The 21,937-nt window shown below is 28.0% G+C and overlaps 1 protein-coding gene across 4 annotated transcripts in view; it reads right to left on the reverse strand.

The window, feature by feature from the left end:
- Positions 1-21,624, reverse strand: part of LOC136087477 (uncharacterized) — a 122,865-nt gene extending 101,241 nt beyond the window's left edge. For 3 of the 4 annotated variants that reach the window (XM_065810316.1, XM_065810313.1, XM_065810315.1), the window contains exon 1: positions 18,511-18,659. In XM_065810316.1, coding sequence (XP_065666388.1) covers positions 18,511-18,615 — 105 coding nt within the window. In that variant the 5' untranslated portion in view covers positions 18,616-18,659. Of the gene's footprint in view, positions 1-18,510; positions 18,660-21,582 lie in introns of those variants that run through there. The other variant, XM_065810314.1, reaches the window with a different exon arrangement.
- Positions 21,625-21,937: the final 313 nt, after the last annotated feature.

The following is a 21,937-nucleotide window of genomic DNA, read 5'->3' on the forward strand; positions in this document are numbered from 1 at the left end:
CACGATAATTGATAAAGAAACCAACAGAATCTTGGCCACTCAAAAGATAGATAATGATTATAACATGACAAAAGCAGAATACAACGCAATGGACAATCTAAGCAAGGATAACAACATAGTAATTAAAAGAACTGACAAAGGAGGAGGAACATGCATCATAGATTACATAGAATATGAGAAAAACGTACTGTTAATGCTTCAAGATAAAAACACCTATGATGAGTTGAAAGAGAACCCAACCAACAGCATAGCGTTGGAAGTTACACGGGAAATCAACCACATGAAGAACATCCTGATAATTACAAAAAAGTTAGAAAATTTTATGCGCCCAGTTGCTGACGAAGGACACCTCTTTTCTACGGCCTACCCAAAATTCACAAAGAAGGAGTTCCTCTAAGACCAATAGAAATTAAAACCGGTAATTCTAAAAATATACTTTTAAGTTGCTGTTATCGCCCGCCATCTGGTAAAACCGAAAGCTTCGCGTCATTTTTGTGTAACGACATTTTAAAAAGAGGTTTAAAGGAAAAAAAGTTTTACTATTTAATAGGTGACGTAAATTTAAACTGTTTTGAATATCACACTAATAACAACATAAAAAAGTTTTATGATAATTTATTTCAAAACGGTGCGGTTCCATTAATTAGCAGACCAACAAGAGTGACAGCTACGTCAGCTTCTATAATTGATAATATTATAACTACTGATATTTTCAATAAATTTCTTAAAATTGGTATTATAAAAAATGATATTTCTGACCATTTCCCGATTTTCTTCTCAATGAATATTGTCCCTAAATTACTACCACAACAAAAACAAATTTTTACCAAACGTTTTTTTAATGAAACAAGTTTGAAATCATTTAATGAACAGTTATCCTTAATTAGATGGACAAATATCGACTTTAAAAGTGACGCAAACATAGTCTATGACACATTCTACAAAACCTTTTTTGATATCTACGACGCAAATTTTCCAAAAAAAGAAATATGTATATCTAATAAAAGTTTAAAGTCACCGTGGATAAATAAGGACATAAGGAAGTCTTCTAAAATAAAACAAAAACTCTATATAAAATGCTTAAAAACAAAAACAGAGAAATGCAAAGTTGTATACAAAAAATACGATAAACAATTCAAAAGTTAAAAAAAAGCTGCAAAGAAAAATTATTATTTAAATATGTTAGAAAAGCATAAGTTTAATTCAAAACGCACGTGGCAAATTTTAGCAGAAATTACAGGTAATCGCAAATTAAAATCGTGTTCTTTGCCTAAAAGTTTAAAAATTAATGGTAATAATGTTGATGACCCAAAAGAAATAGCTAGTGAGTTAAATAAATTTTTTGTATCTGTTGGCCCAAATTTATCTAAAAACATTCCAGACATGCTAAATCCTATAATTAATTGTGTTTTTCCACTTAAAAACAAATTTAAATGCTTTTGAAGTATCATTTTCAGAATTTGAAAGTGCCTTTAAAATGCTAAAATCTAATAAAGCAGTAGGCCCAGACGACATCAGTGGAAACATAGTCATTAGTTCATATAACAACATAAAAGATACTTTACTTATGGTTTTTAAATGTTCAATAAATCAGGGAATTTTTCCTGAACAACTGAAAGTAGCTAAAGTTACTCCTATATTCAAAGGAGGTGAACTAAAAAATGTAAATAATTATCGTCCAATCTCAGTTCTTTCTGTTTTTTCTAAAATATTTGAAAGAATTTTATTTAACAAAATATTTAATCATCTCTCTGTTAATAATATACTTTATAACAATCAGTATGGTTTTAAAAAGAATAACTCAACTGAACACGCACTAATTCAACTCACTCGATGCATTACAAATTCCTTTGAAAAATCACAGTTTACTTTAGGCGCTTTTATAGACTTATCTAAAGCCTTTGATACCATCAATCACGACATTCTCATAAAAAAACTGAAACAATATGGTATCACCGGTGAAGTCTTGACATTATTAAAAAACTACTTAAAAAATCGTAAACGATTTGTTTACATTGATGAATCTACCCCTTCAAATGTTTTAGAAATAGCCTGTGGAGTTCCACAGGGTTCTATACTTGGACCACTATTATTTCTTATTTATATAAATGATCTATATAGAGCCTCTAACTTAATGACAATAATGTTTGCGGATGTTACCAATCTTTTTCTATCCAACAAAAACATCAATCATTTGTTTCATGATATGAATATTGAACTGAAATAAATTTCAGACTGGTTCAAATCAAATAAACTTTCGCTAAACATTAAAAAAACCAAATGTATTCTCTTTCATCCAGTTTCAAAAAAGCATATTCTACCATGCAAAATGCCTGTGCTTATTCTTGATAAGATTCCTATAAAAAGAATCACGAACACAAATTTTTTAGGTATCATTATAGATAAAAATCTTTCGTGGAAGTACCATATCGATAACTTATGCCATAAAATATCCAAAAGTATTGGAATTCTTTATAAATCAAGAAGTATTTTAATGAGACATACTTTAATTAAGTTATATTACTCTTTGATACACTGTCATATTAGTTATGGCAATGTCGCGTGGGGGAGTACGCACAAAAGTTAAAACCTCTCCATTGTCAACAGAAGCATGTAGCACGTCTTATAAATTTAAAAGATCGTTTTACTCATGCAAAGCCTCTTTTATTTAACATGAACATTCTTAATATTTATGAGGTTAATATTTTCAACGTTCTTTGTTTTATGTTTAAATGTAAAATTAATTTATGTCCAGTTTCTTTTAGTGATTTATATTCATGTAAAGAAAAAAACAAATATATACTCCGAAATAATAATTTTATACGACAACCAAAGTGTAAAACAAATATCGGCAAATCTTGTATTCCATTCCGTGGAGCATTTTTATGGAACAAAATAGTCTTAAAAAATTTTGATTTTACTGATGAATGGAGTCATCCAGTATTTAAAAAAAAACTAAAAGAAATAATTTTTAAAATTGATGACATATTTCTTTGTTTTTGAATGCTTGGTTTTGATGGCTTCATAAGATAGCATTAAATTTTAGTTTTGAATATATTTGACTACTAACGATATTTATATTTTTGTCAAGTCAAGAGTTTTTATCTTGTAACTTTATTTTATTGTATTTAACGTTCTAGCGGTTCTCGATGACAAGACCTAGTAGTCTTCTGCGAGTCTCCGCGTTCTTTATATTAAAAATATATATATATATATTTTAGTATTTATATAATATATTTTAACGATTTATTTTAACATGTAACACGAGTTTTATTTAGATTGTAAAAAAAAGAACAAAAAAAAAAAAATTGTCTAGAGGTGCGAAGGACCCACAGATAACATATCAGAATATGTTGTTAAATATCTACAACCCATGGCTGAATCTCTTCCAGCCTATTTCAAAGACACCACACAACTCTTAAAGATATTAACTAATTCTCCGGTACCATTAAATGATTACCTACTAATTACAGCCGATGTAGTTTCCCTTTATACAAACATCCCACATGAGGATGGCATTAGTGCTGTAGAGGAATTTATACGTAATCGTTGGCACTTACTTAAACACCTAGAAAACCTACGACCTATCATACCAACAACTCATATTAGTAGACTACTGAGATTAATCCTTACAAATAGCACATTTATGTTTGGGTCCAGAAACTTTCGACAAAAATTTGGAACCTCCATGGGCACGAGAATGGCACCCCCGTACGCCAACATCTTCATGGGTGTATTGGATGAAAATATTTGTCTAAAATTTGGAAAAAGTATTGTTGTGTATAAAAGATTTATTGATGAAATATTTATGATTTTTGATGGTACCACTTGAAGAATTAAACGATCTCAAGGAATACATGAATAAGATTCACAAAAACATTAAGTTCACATTTAACAGCTCACCTTCATCAATAAACTTCATGGATTTAATATGGACGTAAACATTGATAAAACCATCACCTCGCGACTGTATAAAAAATCTACCGATACCTTGGCCCTATTAAACCTCCAATCATCCAAAACACCAAAAGATAGGTATCATTTATAGCCAAGCCCTAAGATATAATAGACTAATCTCCGGAGAAGCCAATCTGGTTAGTGAATTAAAGAGTTTAGTCAAAACACTTGTAGTTAAGGGATATCCACTAATGATTATAAACCACCAAATAAATAAAGCCCTGTTGGAAACCCAAAATGAGCTAATCCACGTAGGTAAATTGGATCCAATTTAGAACAAGTTAAAGATTCACTCGACCAATGATATTCCAATAGTACTCCCATACAATGCAACTGGCAAAGAAATTATGAGAATGATCAGTAAACACTGAAGTATAATAAAGTACGACCAGTCGCTGTATAAAAGGTTGAGTAATCAATCACTCAAAATCTTCACGAACCAGAGGTTGCTTGGAGATCTATTAATCCATTCAAAACATAATGAAATTACTCGTTAAAAAACTAAATAGGTTTCGTATAACTAAAAGTATTAAAATTAAAACATTAAAAAAAAAAAAAAAAAAAAATGGCTAGTTGTATATAAATAAAATTGACATAATATTAATTTGTAATCACTAATATTATGTTTCTATAATTAATACTTTTATTATTACGAAATATATAAAACATTAATTTTCAATTTTTCTGTAGAACACCCCTGAAAAAATCTCGGTAGCCATTGGTTGTACTAAAGACAACGGCCCCATCTTAATTTCTAATATAAAAAGTAAAAGAAGAAGACCGAGCTCAAACTTTAGGAAAGCAGCAAAAAGTCAGCTTAATCAATCAATCGACTTATCAACTTTAGCACTCTGCACACCGGTCAAACAAATTGATAAAGAAAGAAAAATTAGAGTATCCATGGCAGCCTTTTTACAAGATGAGGAAATTACAAAAAGAGCTAAAAAAGAAAAAGAGAAAGGAAAAAAAATCTTGAAACATTTCTGAACGAGGATTTTAATGACATTTTAAAATAGTAGAATAATTTGAATAAAAAATGCTTAATTTAATACCCAGCTTGGATTTATTATTTGTGTGGCTAAATATTTTCAAATAATTATTGCCCTATCGCTTAGTTGATTAGGTTGTTCGTGAAGATTCGCGCATTTTTTAGTGTACTGTACATTGCTAAAAACAATTGCTAAAACATTGCGACAAACAAATGATAGTTCAGGCCATTTGAAGCTAATTTTACCCAATTTAAAGTTGAACCTTGCAGTTTCTGGACTTAAATTTATTTACCTAGGGAGCTCTCTTAGATGTATTTTGTCGTGCGTCAGGGACCTAAGAGACAGATGGGTGAATAACTTTATTTTTCTCTGTTTCATTATGGTGATAATGAAACAGAGAAAAACAAAGTTATAGTTTACACTAATAAATTTTAGTTTACACTAATAATATTATTCATATTCTCTCTTCCCTACCAACTGTTTCAAAAGTATCTTACTTTTGCTGACTGTTATCTGAAACTTTCTACTTACCCTTTAAAATACACTTGAACCACATCATTTTCATCAACCAATCATTTTGCACTTTTATCTACCAATTGATTTGCACTTGTATTTACCAACTGCATATACATCTGTTGAAATTTGACTCAAAGAGCATATTCTCTATTGTTTCTGCTTTTCTCCGTGTTACCGCAACATGCGTCATAGAGCATCGTGGTACACTTTTACATGCGTTTTAATTATCTGCTCATTCGCGTTGCACAAACAGTCCACTTTAGTATCACAAATTTCAAAACTTTTTGCAATCAAGATATGGTAAGCTGCATGTTCATTTTTTATTTTTATTTTTATTAATTTGTTTTTTAGTTTTTATTAGTTAATATAAGTACAAAATAAATATTCAGCACTTACTGGGCCGTTTGGTATCATTTTTTAGATTTAGATCCTTGAGACTACCTCCTGCGCAATAAGTTCTACTAACTTTTTTAAAAGTATATCAGCACGTATCTTTTTAAAAGGGAGAGAGTTAGGGTGTTTGGCTTTACAGTAGTATGCCCTATCAAATGTTGCAACATAACAAGACTTAGACGACGTAGAAGTGGGTTTTACTTGGTTGTTTTGAGGATGATATCCCGACGGGGGTTTCTAGGAATGAGCATTAAAACATTCGAAACGTCATATACCAGAGTATTGAATCCTTATAAGGGTCAATACTATATCCATTTCCTGACGAGAATCTGGTATAATACTACATAATTTTCTATTTTAATTAACGCTGATATATTTTTATACTCTTTCTTTAAGTAAATATGCGCACACTCCTCTATTACAATTAATGTCTGTTTTTGATGTTTTTTGATGTTTTTTGTGGTACATCTGCTTTATTGTAGTGCCTTATGTTTAGTAAATTAAGCTATTTTGTTATATTGTGTTTATTGGTTTATCACATTGTGATTACCATAACGATGGCAATTATTAACAGTTGTTTTGGTTTTTGTAAAAAAAATTTTAAGCAGTAAAGAAGTATATACAATTAAAGTAATTTAGATATAAAGAAATCGTAAATTTTGTACTTATCTTAGGGGTTCTTATAGTTTTAATTGGGTGTTTAATATTTTTCGTCTGAGGCTGACGAGGTCGTGTTGCTTGGTGGTACACGGATTTATTCAGTTTATCGCTGTCTATGAATATAAACTAAATGTAAAACAAATGTTTTTGCTATAAAGATGCATATTTTTATAATACAAGTTTACTAAAACGATCGACTAAACGGTTAAGCTATAATTTTATCTGACATTTAAATTTTTTTTATTTATTTATAAAACGAATATTTCCGGTCGAAGGCATTACTTAAAAGAATTAGACATAAATATAAAACAAACATTTCCCCAATTATAATCAAAAATAAAAAATCAATAAAACAATAAAAATTTTAAAACAAATATTTCCATTTAAAGAGTATTAATTAAGATGAGGATAAGTTTACATAAATTTAAATTATATATAATAATAAAGGGTATATTAAAATATAACCTAAGTATAAAACGAAAAATTCTACTAAAATGGTTTACAGGTTTAGGAAACAAATTACTCCACTAAAACGGCATAGATCGTAAATCGAATAGCTTCATTTATACGGTATAAATTATAATTAATTATAAACTAAATATTAAGAAATGTTTTCCCTGAAGGATATACATTATAATTTAATATAAATTGAGAGAGTTTTACTACCATAAAATAAACAAATATAATATAAACAAATTATAATTTCTTAACAAAGTAATGATTAAATATTTTCAATAAAACAGTATAAACAAAATTTAGATATAAACTATATATAAATTCAATATCTGCGCTAAAATGATATACATTTCATATTGCGATATAAATATGAGTGACTAGAATTTGCAACTCTTCACTGAATGCTTCTATACTGGGCGCCTGTCTAACTTATTTGATCATTGTCTAACTAACACTAATTCCAAGAAAATTATAGCTTCCTTCTCACTCACGTTTTAACAGCTGTATGTGTTCCTTAAAGTAACTGGGTTCTTTTGGGGTTCAGATACGAAGCTACACAAAAAAAAAAAAAAAAAAGTACCAAATTGTTAAAAACATACGGAAATCAGTCCTGCCCATTCCTACCACTAAATTGTAGGCTTCTAACTGGACTTTTGTCCTTTTTGATAATTACTTGCTTATTACTTACTCTAAAATAGTCTTTTTTGCATTTTCGCTTAGGAATTGACGGCCTGATGTGTTTCAAATAGTGACTACACTTTTGCTCTAGTTGCGATCAATATTTAACAAATTAAATCCTAAAATAAGTATCAAGTGTACTGACTGAATGCCATGAAGTATTTTCAACTACAGTTGAGTCTTTTGCTAAAATGCCTCCAAAAACTCTACCAGTCTCTTTTGCTGACTTTGATTGTGGGGGAATGCTTGAATGTGGGGAAGTAGCTTTGTCTCATTAGCTCCAAACACAATACTTGACAACCAGTCATTCTTTCCTTCGGAATCAAAAGTGCCCATAAGTTTCCAATGCACCAGCATTTTTGGTGATTGCATCAAGTTTTATTTGGATAAACTTATTTTAAGTACAATGGCAGTTCTATACCAGTAGGCTGTACTTGAATTTAGACATAGCAAGGATCAACCCTGCATGCTACTACAAGGAGTACACAATGGCACTAAGTTAAGATTATAGGATGTTGTTACAAATACTGCATGAAACAAAGTCAGGATTTTACAATATATCATGAGGAACAAAGATATCTATCCCACACAGAGTTAATAAAAACCTTGAGATTTAAATCAAAAAAATTGATTTTTTTGATTTAAACCAGATTTTTTTTGATTTATATTAAATTTTCGAAAAATAAACTTTACATCGCATATTATTAGTGTTTAAAAATGTTATAAAGTCATAAATAAATCAATTTAAAACATTGAAAAAAATTTTTCTTCAAAGATTCAATCAATTAAATTTATTGATTCTAATGCTTTTTGATTAAATAGTTTGAATAGGAAATCTAATTTGCCAGCTTTCTCAATTATGAGTCTATTTCGAATGTTCTAATAATGCACAATCCTAAATGATGAAAATATTCATTCAATTCCTGCAGATGAAGAAATAGCAGTAAGCAACTGCTCAAAGATTTTCATTACTTCCTGATTCACACAATCATTATGAGATTTCCATTTTTTTCGGCTTTATAGTTCAAATAATGTTATAATGGAACATAAACTTTTGAAGTGGTGCTGCTTCTGCTTTAAAATTAACTAATTTGGATGAAAATCTGGATTTTTAAAGCTGCAAGATCCATTCCAATATCTATTTCTTTATCAGTTAAAAGTTTACCTCTGTATATAGGAGTAACAATATTAGCCGAGAAATGAGCTGGGGTCATTGCCTGTTGTATTCTTTTAGATAAATTCTTCTTAGCATCTTGGCTAAGCTCAGGACTTAATTCCCTCTAAAGATTTTTTCATTTCACTACACTGTTACCAATAGTACAACTGTCCTGTTGTATTATTTCTAATAAAACAGTAATTGGTTTAAACATTTGTAACAGTTCTTCTGCACTTTGCTTTACATCAAGGTTATTTAAAATATTTGTAACATTCTTTTCAAATGTTGTTTTTGCTTTCTTTACAAATTGTAAACCGCCCATCAATACTTATGGTTACTGACTGATCATGAACCAAACCTGAACAGCTAGTTAAACTAATCTTGTGAACAGTATCAAGTAGTTTTCCACCAATACCAAATCTATTTGGAGGGTTATATCCTGGGTGTAAAAATGGATTATTTTGATTAACTCTGGATGATCAACCATTATGAAAGGTGAGTTAGTAGCATTAATCATTCTTGCTATCTGTTTATCAATTCCATCATTTTTTAGATTTTGTGGTTTTAATAAGCTATGAATCCAATTTAGTTGTCACTGTCTTGCCACTGCTTGGTCTTGCCACTGCCTTTTTATATAAACACAAAAAGTTCGCTTTATCTACAGTAGATTGATTAGATTCAGTTTTTTTTGACATAGAATTGACTAGTTTGTGGTTCCTCAGATGCCTCGTTGATACTTTTTACAGTGTCTTGACAATTATTAGTGTTTTCATCATTTTGAACATCTTTTAAAAATTAAAAATTTTACAACAAATTTAAAAATCAATATAATGAATTGTATGACGAATATATATTACATAAAGTATTACAATACTATTATAGTTAATACTAATTTATGCAAGAGTTATTTTTAGCTACTCCAATTTACTTTAAGTTAATTAACATATAATCATTAAAAACATGAATAAAATTAATTATGATTTAAATGGAATTATATCAACTAATTTAAATCAATTGATTTAAATTAAAACAACCCTGATGCCATATTTAACTATTTTAACTTGTGCTTTAGTGTAACTTCTTTGATATTCTCATCCTCACTAGAGTTACAAAAGGTTCAAGATTTATCATTTTAAAACTAGTTTTACATGGATTTGTTTCTTCTCATTCAATGGCGTCAATCAATGGCATCATCTTCAACTTTAGTTATCTCCTTTTATAATAGCGCCGATTACAATTGAGTTTTTATAAAATTTCATTGTAAAATTTGATTCTAATTAAAATTTAATTATTTATCTTCTTTTCTTCTATAGTCTTCTATAATCCACAAAATGTTATTATACACAAATTTTATAAATAAAAATCCATATAATCCACAAAACACATAAACTAGTAAACTTTAAAGAAGAACTGGTACAACAAAAGACAAATTAAGAAAAAAAAGGAACTATTATAATAGCAATAAAACGGTTTGACCCACAATCCCATCATATTAGATAAGAATGATAAAAAAACAAAAACTTTACAATGTGCTACCACAAAAATTGCACAATCTTTATGATATTTCACAGGAATGCTTTTTAGACCAACTTTCAAGACTAAAATCATGAATAGTCTTCTATAATAAAAACTTTTTGTTTTTGGGGCAGCTATCGCACCAAGGCGTTTTTAAACAGGCCGCGACAGTTAATTTTCCGTAAAATTAGTAAAGACCAACTTTTTTACGGGGAAGTATAGTTTCAACAAGGTTGTTTGAATTAAACTATAGTTAAACTCGTAAAATGCCTAATGTTGCGTTTATGATTGTTCATCAAGTTACAAATCAAAAATAAAAGAAAATGCATATGTCACAACATATAGACTTCCCTTTAAATGCAAGGATCACAAGTTATGGGTTAAAAAACTTTCAAATGCAAACTTTGTGTTTACAGATTATAAGCAAGTTTATGCATAGCACTGGCCTAAAGATGCAGAATTTAAAAAAGTCAAAGGTGGCAGTTTTGTTCGAACGCATCCTCTATCAATCTTTAAAGGTATACCAGTGTCTTGTATTTCAATAGTGTTTAGAAAGCAAGATATGACTGGGTTGATGTGCTTTGAAAGAAATAGTTAACCTGATAGGCTCAATAATTTGAAAAAAATTAACGCTACTCAATTTAATTCAATTGTAAAAAATTTGAAATCAAAGAAGAAAAATTTTGTTTTGTTGCAAAAGAAAAAAATATATCTTTAATATCATATGAACATTGTGGACCAGTACCTAAGCTTTCAATAATATAACTTAAGAAGATTCTAGAGATGTCTATTTTACTGGATATAGGCAACTTTTACAAATTAAGTCTTTTTTAAACACGGGAATTATTAAAATATAATTCTCAACTGCAGAATGCAGTTAGTTAAGTTATTAATAATAAAACAGAGCAAATCATATGAAGCATCAAGTAGCTTTATTAAATAAAACAAACAACACCTCCATTTTCTTTAGAAGTCAACACAGATGCATTTCATTTATATTCATAACCTCAATCAGTATATTTTGATCTTGTAGAGAATCTGGTTTTGCCAAGGGTACAAGAGTTACAACGAATGATAATCAAAGTGTATAAAATTGAAGATACTGAATATTTAAAGATGATATTTAAGGAGCTTAAAGAATTTCAAAACTATCTTGTTTTATCTTGGCTGATAAGGTGTACATAAGACCTGGGCTACAGAACACTGATGGTTATTTTTAACTAATCAACAATTTTTGCATTGTAATGCATTTTTTGCATTATAATGCAAAAAGTGCATTACAACGCAAAAATTGTTCCAGCATACTATTGTTTAAACGACACTGTGCATATTTTACAATGTATTAAAAATAATTGGATCACTGAAAAATTATATGTTTAAAATATAAATTGCTAAATGATAACGATACTGTGCAACTTGCAGAATGAAATTTATAATTCAACTTCATGCTGCAGATAATCGAATTGTTAAGTTGTCACCGTTAACACAAACAGCTGTGTCACCAAAACCAGTTGAACAACAAAATGTTGGATTTGTTCTTAAAGTTTTTTGCGATGAAACAGTTGCTGCGTTACGAGTTAAATTTTCTAAAGCTGAACATGCAGCACTTTTAATTGAAACAGTTGTCAAGTGGTTGTCAACAGTCTAGATATTAGATTTAATGATATTCGAAGAATATAAGCCTATTACTACAGTCAATGATTGGCAAATAGCTTTCTTATGTTATTTTGCTGAAAATTTGAAATAATGCTTAAATGCTGTAAATTCAAAAATAGAAGAGAAGAATTAAACAATTGATGCTGCGAGTGCTTGCAAAAAACTTGTAAAAGATCAGCAAGCTGTGCTAAGTAGTTGTTTAATTGCATTGAATCTTATGCATTGTAAGGACATATGCAATATAATAAACTTGAAAAACATTTTGGGAAATATCAGCAAGGATCAAGTGACACATATCTGATAACTATACAAAATGTTACTCAAAAATTTAAAATTAGTAAAACTAGAATGTTGCTAGACGAGCAAGCAGATCTTACAATATTTCCTCCCTCTCACCACGATAGAATTTGGTATGTCAATATGCGAAAATTTTGAGAATCAGTTGAATAATTGAACAAGGGCTTCTATGCGTTGCAGGTTTTATAGCTTTCAAACATCCAGAATAATATTCAATTTTAAAGGAAACAGAGAAAAGAAAAAACCATTCTATGAACAAACTATTTTATGAACATACTTTTTTTAAGTTTTAACTCAAATTTATTACGCGGAATCTAAAATAAAAAAACATTTTTTACTTATTTGCATAAAGCAATCTTCATTAGCATGGAGATGGTTATAGATATGAGACTTTTGTCCCTCTTGTAATGATCAGATATCCGCCTCTTAAGATGGCAAGTAGTTTTGCTTATATAACAGGAGTTACATCACGCACATACGAATTATATTTAACTTAACACTTAACTACTCTGAAGCATACAACTGTTAAATTTTTTGCGTAATTTCATTAAGTAATAATAGTATTAATTAGAAATATGAATAAACGAGTCAAAACATTTCTTTTAATTAAAATGTCATCAAAACAGTTAGAAAAGCAAAAAAATTTTGTACAGCTATCAACAAAATTATTCTGCATCATTACTTTTAATCATTAAAGCATCTGAACTTAGCAAAACTATTGCTTATATAGTCATAAAACGCTACAAGTGCTCTCTATCTATCGAAAGAGAAAAAGAATCTGGAAGAAAGAGTGGCTTTAAGGTTAATAAAACAGCAATTAGTATTCGAAGATTATTCACACAAAGCCTCAGCTTATCGAATAGAGAACGAGCCAAAAAATACAAATTTTTCATCAGAAAAGTAAAAATGTTACAACTTCAAGTCTTATTGAGCAATTAAATATCCAAACAGATCAGATAAGCAACATGACTGCTAAAACTCGAGCATGAAAACTTTATGACAAAGTGTTCATAAAATTTAATACTACATAGTTATGGATGAAAAAATCTACATCAAATGTGACTTCAAACAGCTCCCAGTTTAAAATTTTTACACTTCAATTGTTCATGGTCATGTCAGCAATAAGTTCAAATATAAATCATAGGATAAATTAAAAAACTTAATTTAAGAAACTTCTCTTGTGGCAAGCAATATGCAGCTGCGGTTTGAGATCTTGAACTTTTCTCATATTGCCAACTTCAAACTCGGGTATTTACAAGGAATGCTTGCAGGCTAGACTTTTGCCATTTTATCAAAGTCACGATGTCTCCTGTTGGTTCTGGCTTTTTCTCATTATCCTAAGAAGACCATAGAGTGGTATAATTCAAGAGACATTAAATTTATACCAAAAAGCTTGAATCCACCGTATTGCTAACACTTGGCAAAGGATATTTGCGCAAGAGTGGCAAAACAATAAGTACAACTAAAGATTTGATTAAAGAGTGTATATTAGTAGGAATAAAAAATTGCAATAGACAGACGTTGATGTTGCCACGTAGCATAAATGTTTAGCATAATTTATTCGAAATAATGAAAAATATTAAAACAAAAAGCATTTTTATAATCTTCAAGTTCATTAGATTAAAATAAATATTGAAAATTTTGCATTCGTTTTCTTTTTTTATTGATTTATTTTTGAACTTTTCATTGTTCCAAATTTAACAATCGCATGCTTTATGACATCTAGCAGTACAAAACTAAGTTCAGATTATGTCAAAACGCATTAATTTAATTGAGGAAACTAATTTTATTGGTTTCTTAAAAAACCATAAAAATGCAAATTAAAAAACTAGAATGTTCTTTAAAGTTCTTAATGTTTTTAAAAACAAACTGAATGCTTTTATTATTTAAAAAATAAGAACATTCTGAACATTTTTTTCTTTTGCTTTTTAATTGTAAAGCATGCACAGAGTGTTGCTACATCAACACTTTTAGCGTCTGCTGCTACAAGGGAGTTCTGCTACATTGAATATGTTACAGCTTGCCGCTACAAGGAAGTGCTGCTGCATCAACTGAGGGTTTGGTTTATGCAGGCAGTCTATCATTTAATAGAAAAAAAAATCTTTTAAAGTTTTTAAACTCTATTTGGCCTTTAAAATAATTTTTTTTTTTTTAAAACATAAAACTGACAATTTTTTGGAAAAATTTAAAACAACCAAGCAAGAGAATAAATATATAAATACATACATACATACAAACATACATACATACATACAATACATACATACATACATACATACATACATACATACATACATACATACATACATACATACATACATACATACATACATACATACATACATACATACATACATACATACATACATACATACATACATACATACATACATACATACATACATACATATATACATTCATACATACATACATACATACATACGTACATGCATACATACATACATACATAAATATATATATAATATATATATATATATATATATATATATATATATATATATATATATATATATATATATATACACATATATATATATATATATATATATATATATATATATATATATATATATATATATATATATATATATATATATATATTATGTTGGTTATCTAACAATAAATTAAAAAAATGTCTTCTCACATCCTTTTTATGTGCTCTATGCAGGGTTGGCATTAAGAAAACCCGCCTAAAAAAAACCAATAAAGCCCAAGGAAGCTAGGTTTTTTTTATATTTTAAAATTTTATGAACTATTGTAACCAACATTTCTGTAAACATAAAGATATTATTGTAAATAATCATCTAGCTAATATTGAAGAAAAATTAGTTTAAACACAATATGATTTTTAATAATATACTTTTTCACAATAGTACTTTGGGAAACGAAAGAAGTTAAAAAGATTCATTTAATAAAAATTTTTAGAAAACACTTTTGATAAAAATGATTATATTTTTGCATATTTTCTTACAAAACTAAATATCTATTTGTGACACCGTCTTTGTATTTGCGAAAACTTTTTTGCTTTTTCACATTCTAACTTATTCCTAATTTTTGAGTAGATAATTCCAAACAATAAAAATATTTTTTCTATTAATCCTGAACAAACAGGGCATGCTTGATATTTAGAAATAAATTTGAAAAACATTTCAGACAATTTTCTGGACTGATTTCTCGTTTTTTATAAGTGATTGAACACCAATCACTGCACAAATTTGCCGACATATATGATCACTCAACATCCTTGTAGGAAACAAATCACAACCTTTAGTTTAAGGAAAATCAATCTTTTAATTCAAGCAAAATCAATGATTGTAAACATTACGGACTAATATAAAACAACACCAAATATTTTGAGTTGGTTTTGAAAACAGTTAGCTTGTCTAAATATTGCTCGATTTTCAATAATTTTCCGATTTTGATGGGTATATTATGACCATCTACAAATTCTACATAAACTGGGTAGTTTTTTATGTATGCTTTGTACGTATGCATGTATCAATTTGGTAGTTCCAATGGTATCATTTGCTAGCTGAGGCATATTCCCTCCTTTCTCAAATGAAGAGTTTCTATAAACTTTTGAAACATATGGCCCATAGAAATTCTACAGAAATTCTTTAGAGTATCTATTAATTTCTATAGAAATTGATATAAAACCTTTATTTCTACAGTCTATAGATAAAAAATAGATAAAATAGTTCTATAGGAATTTCAATAGAAATGACAGTGATTCTTTAGAAAATTCAATAGAATTCTATAGAACTTCTATTGGCCAAATGTTTTAAAAGTTCATGAAAATTCTATACAATTTTTTTTCCTCGGGAGCGTGTTACTTCCTTTCCTATGTGGTTTAAACAATGTGCAGAACAGCCATGTGTTAAAAGATTTGGATATGTTTTTTTGATCAAAATCCACATTTTTTTCATCTTATTTTCATTATCTGTTACCACAGCAAATACTTTTTTGTTCTATATTTCCTTAAGGTCTATAATGGCATTTACATACATGGCTGTTTTTTTATTTGATGCACAATTAGTTATGCGTAAAATTTAAGACTTGAATCTGTCACATGTACTTTGAGCATAAATAAGATCATTTGTAACACTGCTCAATCTATTCTGCATAATTATTATGGTTATCTTTTCTTAGGTGATACACCATTGTATTGTTTACTTCGGTATAAACTTTTTCAAGCTCTTCTCCGAGCATATTACGGTTGGATTATATAACAGTCTCATGTCTATAAACTCTTTATTTTCAGAAGTTTCAAATTATATATTTGCACTTCAGAAAAAATTCCTATTTTGATATTGTTCCAACTTGAGATGATAATCCATCTATCAGACGACCAAGCAAGAGTATATATATATAAGTAGTGACACAAACCAACTTTTGTAAGTATGGATACAAGCCAACATTTTCACAAGTTTTCCATAGTTTTAATTAACTACACTTAAATTACCAATTTATTTAAAAGGCTGATCAGCCTTGATTTGATCAGTCTCGATTTGATCAAACTTTTGTACTTGACTTTTGATCATAATTTTTAATTAAGCATTTCGGCTTATAGTAAAATTAAAATATGGAGTACAAAAAGGAAATAAAAAAAAGTTTAAAAGAAATTATATATCTATAAATTATTATAAAACAAACAAGTTTAATGATTATATTTAAAAATATCAAAAACAGTAAAGTAATCAAAATAAAACATACTTAAGTTATTGATTTAGCTTGCAATGTTCAAAGCTTTACAAAACAAAAAACTTTTTACCTTTTGTATTATTTTCAACACAGTTTTCTTTTTTCTGCATGTGTTGAAATTTTTTGTAAACTTAAAATCTCTAATATTAATAGCATAGGCCTTAAGCAGCTTATTACAACATATTTAAATATAAACAATGTTTAAATACATTGTAGTATTTATCTAAATTAATCAAATAAACCCAATTCATCCTACAAAGTAATTGAATACGATGGAATTCATATTATAAAGTACTATAACTACAATACTTATTTTAAATTACATATGTTTTGTTATTAAAAATGCTCAAACCAATTTTAATAACTTGATAAAAAGTAAACTTTTCCTTTTCAGGGCTTACGATGAAGAAAAGTTGGGAATAACATTTCTTCTGATATTTATCAAAAAGCATAGTTCTTAACTTATGTTGATGAAAGTCCTATCTATGCCTATCACTTTGCATATTATGTTATTAGAATGTTAACATTTGTTATTAGCTTCATCAAATAGATCAGCGTTAGTAAGATCTGATTGCCGTAAGTGATTATGCATCATGATACATACCCAGGAAAAAAAGTTTTATAGAATTTCTATAAACTTTTGAAACATATGGTCTATAGAAATTCTATAGATTTCTATAAAATGTCTATAGAATGTCTATTATTCTCTATAGAAATTGCTATAAAACTTTATTTTCTATAAAATAAAAGTAGAAAAAAAAGTTCTTTCGGAATTTCTATAGAAATTAACAGAGATTCTATAGAAATTTTATAGAATTCTATAGAATTTCTACAGACCATATTTTCCAAAAGTTTATAGAAATTCTATAAAACCTTTTTTCCTGGGTAGCTTTCTAAAATCTTTGAACCTGTATTTATTTCATTGAGCATGTTTCATATGATGATTTCTCTTTATCGTATCATATAGAAGTAAAAAACTAAATGCCTTTAAACTTGGTTTCTTAAAAAAATGTCCATTGAAGAAAATTCAAAGCAACTTGTTTTAATAACCCTTTACGAGCTTATATAACAACTTACCTATTTCGTGCACAAGCTTTTAATTATATTTTTAGTACATACTTATTTTTGTAGGTAAGTTATGTAAATGTAACTACATAATCAACGCTGACAACTTTTTTTCTTTTGGATTTAAAAATGTCTGCCAACAAGCATTCATGAGCTTGATTACGGACATTTTAAATAAAAGAAATATTTTTAATTTAATTAAAAATAAGAATTGAGATAAAAATCTTCTATAGATAATGTAAACAACTAATCGTTTTTTCCTTCCCTTATTCTTGAGATAAGCATAATTTTATACTCTTGTTACAAGATTAACAAGCAAGGTTAATTTTACCCATAATTTTAAAAAATTCTGTTTGCGCGCATATTTTATTTGCATGTAGCAATCGCTTTTACTTTATCATAAGCCCTGCTATTTTACTTAAAATTTCAAGACCGAATAATTTAACTTACAGCACAATTTTTTCCTATTTGATTGAATTCTAAAGAATTTTCATCATCTGACAAAAGGTTTGAAGGACGATTTACTTCTGGAACTTTCTTAGATTCACAAGCCATCTCAGTTTAACTGTAGTTATGAACAATTTTTATACTAAATATCAGAAATATATTTTGAACAAATTTAAACAAATATTATTAAAAAATATTGAAATACTAAAATATTAGTTAACAAGCACAAAATTCCACTGATGCCAGAGGAATTTTGCGATCATTTTCATTATTATTATCATCTGTTACCATCAGGGCAGTCCCTGAAGACGTATCTGTTTTTTGCGGTAAAAGACCTAGAAAGAATATTTTGCTGACTAAGATCTGTAAATAAAATAAATAGGTCATTGTTGCCTAACATTTGCTATCTGCAAACTACACGTCCAGTTTTGCCAAATGCAGTGTCCAAGTTTGCCAACTTAATAATTTCATAGGCGGTTTAGACACTCCCCTACGCTTCCCCCTTGCCTTGGGACAACCCTGGTGACCACAATAGGTAAGTTTAAATAAATTTGCTAAGGAACAAACTGATAGTAAAAACTTTCTGAGATTCACAAATCAACACATTTGAGTTGTAGTTGTGAACAATTAATATATCAAACAATAGAAACTTTGCATATGTTTAAAGATAAACTATTATTAAATTATTTCAGAACATTATAAATTTTTTTTTTAAAAAAAACCTTTTTCTTTTTCTTCACATTAAAATGCATGACATATTTTATTTTGTTTTGAACTATATAAAAACTTATACATTAAAAATTGTACAGAAATATTTCAAGTTAAATACAGTTATGAAGTGGATAGTAAGAATTATTATTTGCATTATTGGTTATTTTACTATAAAACTTATCTAAATTTTAATTAAATTGAAAAACAGGATTTTAATATTTGGAAACATTCAATATAAGAGGCCCAGATTATCAGGGAAATCAACCCGTTTTCTAGTCTGACTAGACTATCTTCTAGGCTAAACTAGGCCAGGGCTTGAAGCCCGACATATACCAGGAGAATATTATTTGTTTCATCAACATATAAAAGAGATTGTTTTATTTTTTCTTATGTTCATATTTACTTATTTTTTATGCTACCCTAATTCTATGTATTAACGCAAAATTAAAATTTGGAAATGTTATGAAACTTATAAATGCTTTGCTGTGTCTTTTGTTTTTATTTGCCAGAAGTGAAAATTTTTTTTTTGATTTATCAATGGAAAACAGACTATATAGATAGAGTAGATAGATAGAGTAGGTAGATAGATTAGATAGATAGATTAGATAGATAGATTAGATAAATAGATTAGATAGATAGATTAAATAGATAGATTAGATAGATAGATTAGATAGATAGATTAGATAGATAGATTAGATAGATAGATTAGATAGATAGATTAGATAGATAGATTAGATAGATAGATTAGATAGATAGATTAGATAGATAGATTAGATAGATAGATTAGATAGATAGATTAGATAGATAGATTAGATAGATAGATTAGATAGATAGATTAGATAGATAGATTAGATAGATAGATTAGATAGATAGATTAGATAGATAGATTAGATAGATAGATTAGATAGATAGATTAGATAGATAGATTAGATAGATAGATTAGATAGATAGATTAGATAGATAGATTAGATAGATAGATTAGATAGATAGATTAGATAAATAGATAGTAGTAGTATTAGTATTAGTAGTAGTAGTAGTAGTAGTAGTAGTAGTAGTAGTAGTAGTAGTAGTAGTAGTAGTAGTAGTAGTAGTAGTAGTAGTAGTAGTAGTAGTAGTAGTAGTAGTAGTAGTAGTAGTAGTAGTAGTAGTAGTAGTAGTAGTAGTAATAGCTCTAGTTAGAATTAATCTAAAACATTTCAAAAATCACTGACTTTTGCTTTTCATTACATTAGCATTTTTCATTACATTTGACAGAAATGCAATTTGCATTTTTACATTACTTTTGCAATGCAATTTGCATTTTTACATTACTTTTGCAAAAATTGCAATTTTCATTACATTAAATTTGACAGAAATTTGCCTTTGAACTCATCTGTTGTAGATATGTGACATGAAATTTTGTATTTAATTAATTTCTACAATGTTTTATATTATTAAAAAGGCCTGTATTACATTACTTGTTATAAATTTGTCTAATTTTATCTAAATGCGGTTTCCACGGGGGCCACAGAATACCATCTTATGGTCTAAAAATATATGTTTTCCTTAAAAGACTTTTATCATAAATTTGTAACTTTCATACAAAAAAAAGTTGTAGGTACTTTAAATCAGACACCCAGCAAATATCAGAGATTCAACACACCCAATCAAGAAAGTTGCTTAATTCTTATAAAGAATTGTTTGTTTACTAAAACTAGTAAAACTAGTATGAAAAACAAACATTATATTTTATAACATTACAACATACATTAAAGAGAGGTGTTTACATTTACATATGGGTGGGCGTTAGTCTTTTCCCTATTCAATCTTAATCCGATCTATTCAATCTTAAAAAAAGTTTTAGAGTAAAATTAAATATTTGATAAGTTACTCAAAAAAAAATTGAATGTGGATCGTGTGTAGTCTGTTTTCTTGGAACAGCCATGAGACCAGAAGGGAAGCTGCAACACCATCTTCACTCTTTAAAAATGCGTGTTTCTTTACTCTAATATCAAAAATGTTATATCTGTATAAATATTTTCTGTGTTATTGAAAATGCGAGAAATTTGTGTAAAAACAAATTTTACTATATTAAAAGATGAATCAGTGTTTTATTCATTGTCTTAGTACAAGGGATGTTTCCCCTTCCTCATTACTGTTTTCAAATGATTAAAAAATTAATAATTTTTTATTAATTTGAAAACAGCACTGATTTAACAATTTGAGACAGTAACTAACCATAAGTTTTGTATATATTTTTTACAATTTAATTATCAATTCGGAAATAATAAATCAAAGTTGTATTCTTTTTTGAACTTAATTCAGAAAATTTAATTCATTTGTACTAGATGAACTTTCTTTGGCATTGCTGAATAAACCCAATACCTGCTCACATTAATGGGTTTGTTCTTCCATGAACTTGTACTTTTGCAGTCTTTTTTTTAAGTATATCTACAATAACAATGGAGAAGTATATTTTATACAGTCAATTCAAAACATCTTCCACTGCAAAAATAATGATTATACATTGTTTATCAATAAAATATAAATTTAAAGTTATCCTTCGTAAAACATATAAATTATAAAAGGGTTCCTATGTTTTACGAAAATGTGAGAAAATATTTAAACTCATTATAGTGTTTAATAAAAATGAAGCGAAATAAAAGTAAAAAAGTAATGCAAAGACAGTTGCTATGATGCCTAGGAGTGATAGATTATGGTGATTAATTATTAAATAATA

Source organism: Hydra vulgaris, chromosome 11 (assembly GCF_038396675.1).
Source record: "Hydra vulgaris chromosome 11, alternate assembly HydraT2T_AEP".
In the NCBI taxonomy this organism is placed as follows: domain Eukaryota; kingdom Metazoa; phylum Cnidaria; class Hydrozoa; order Anthoathecata; family Hydridae; genus Hydra; species Hydra vulgaris.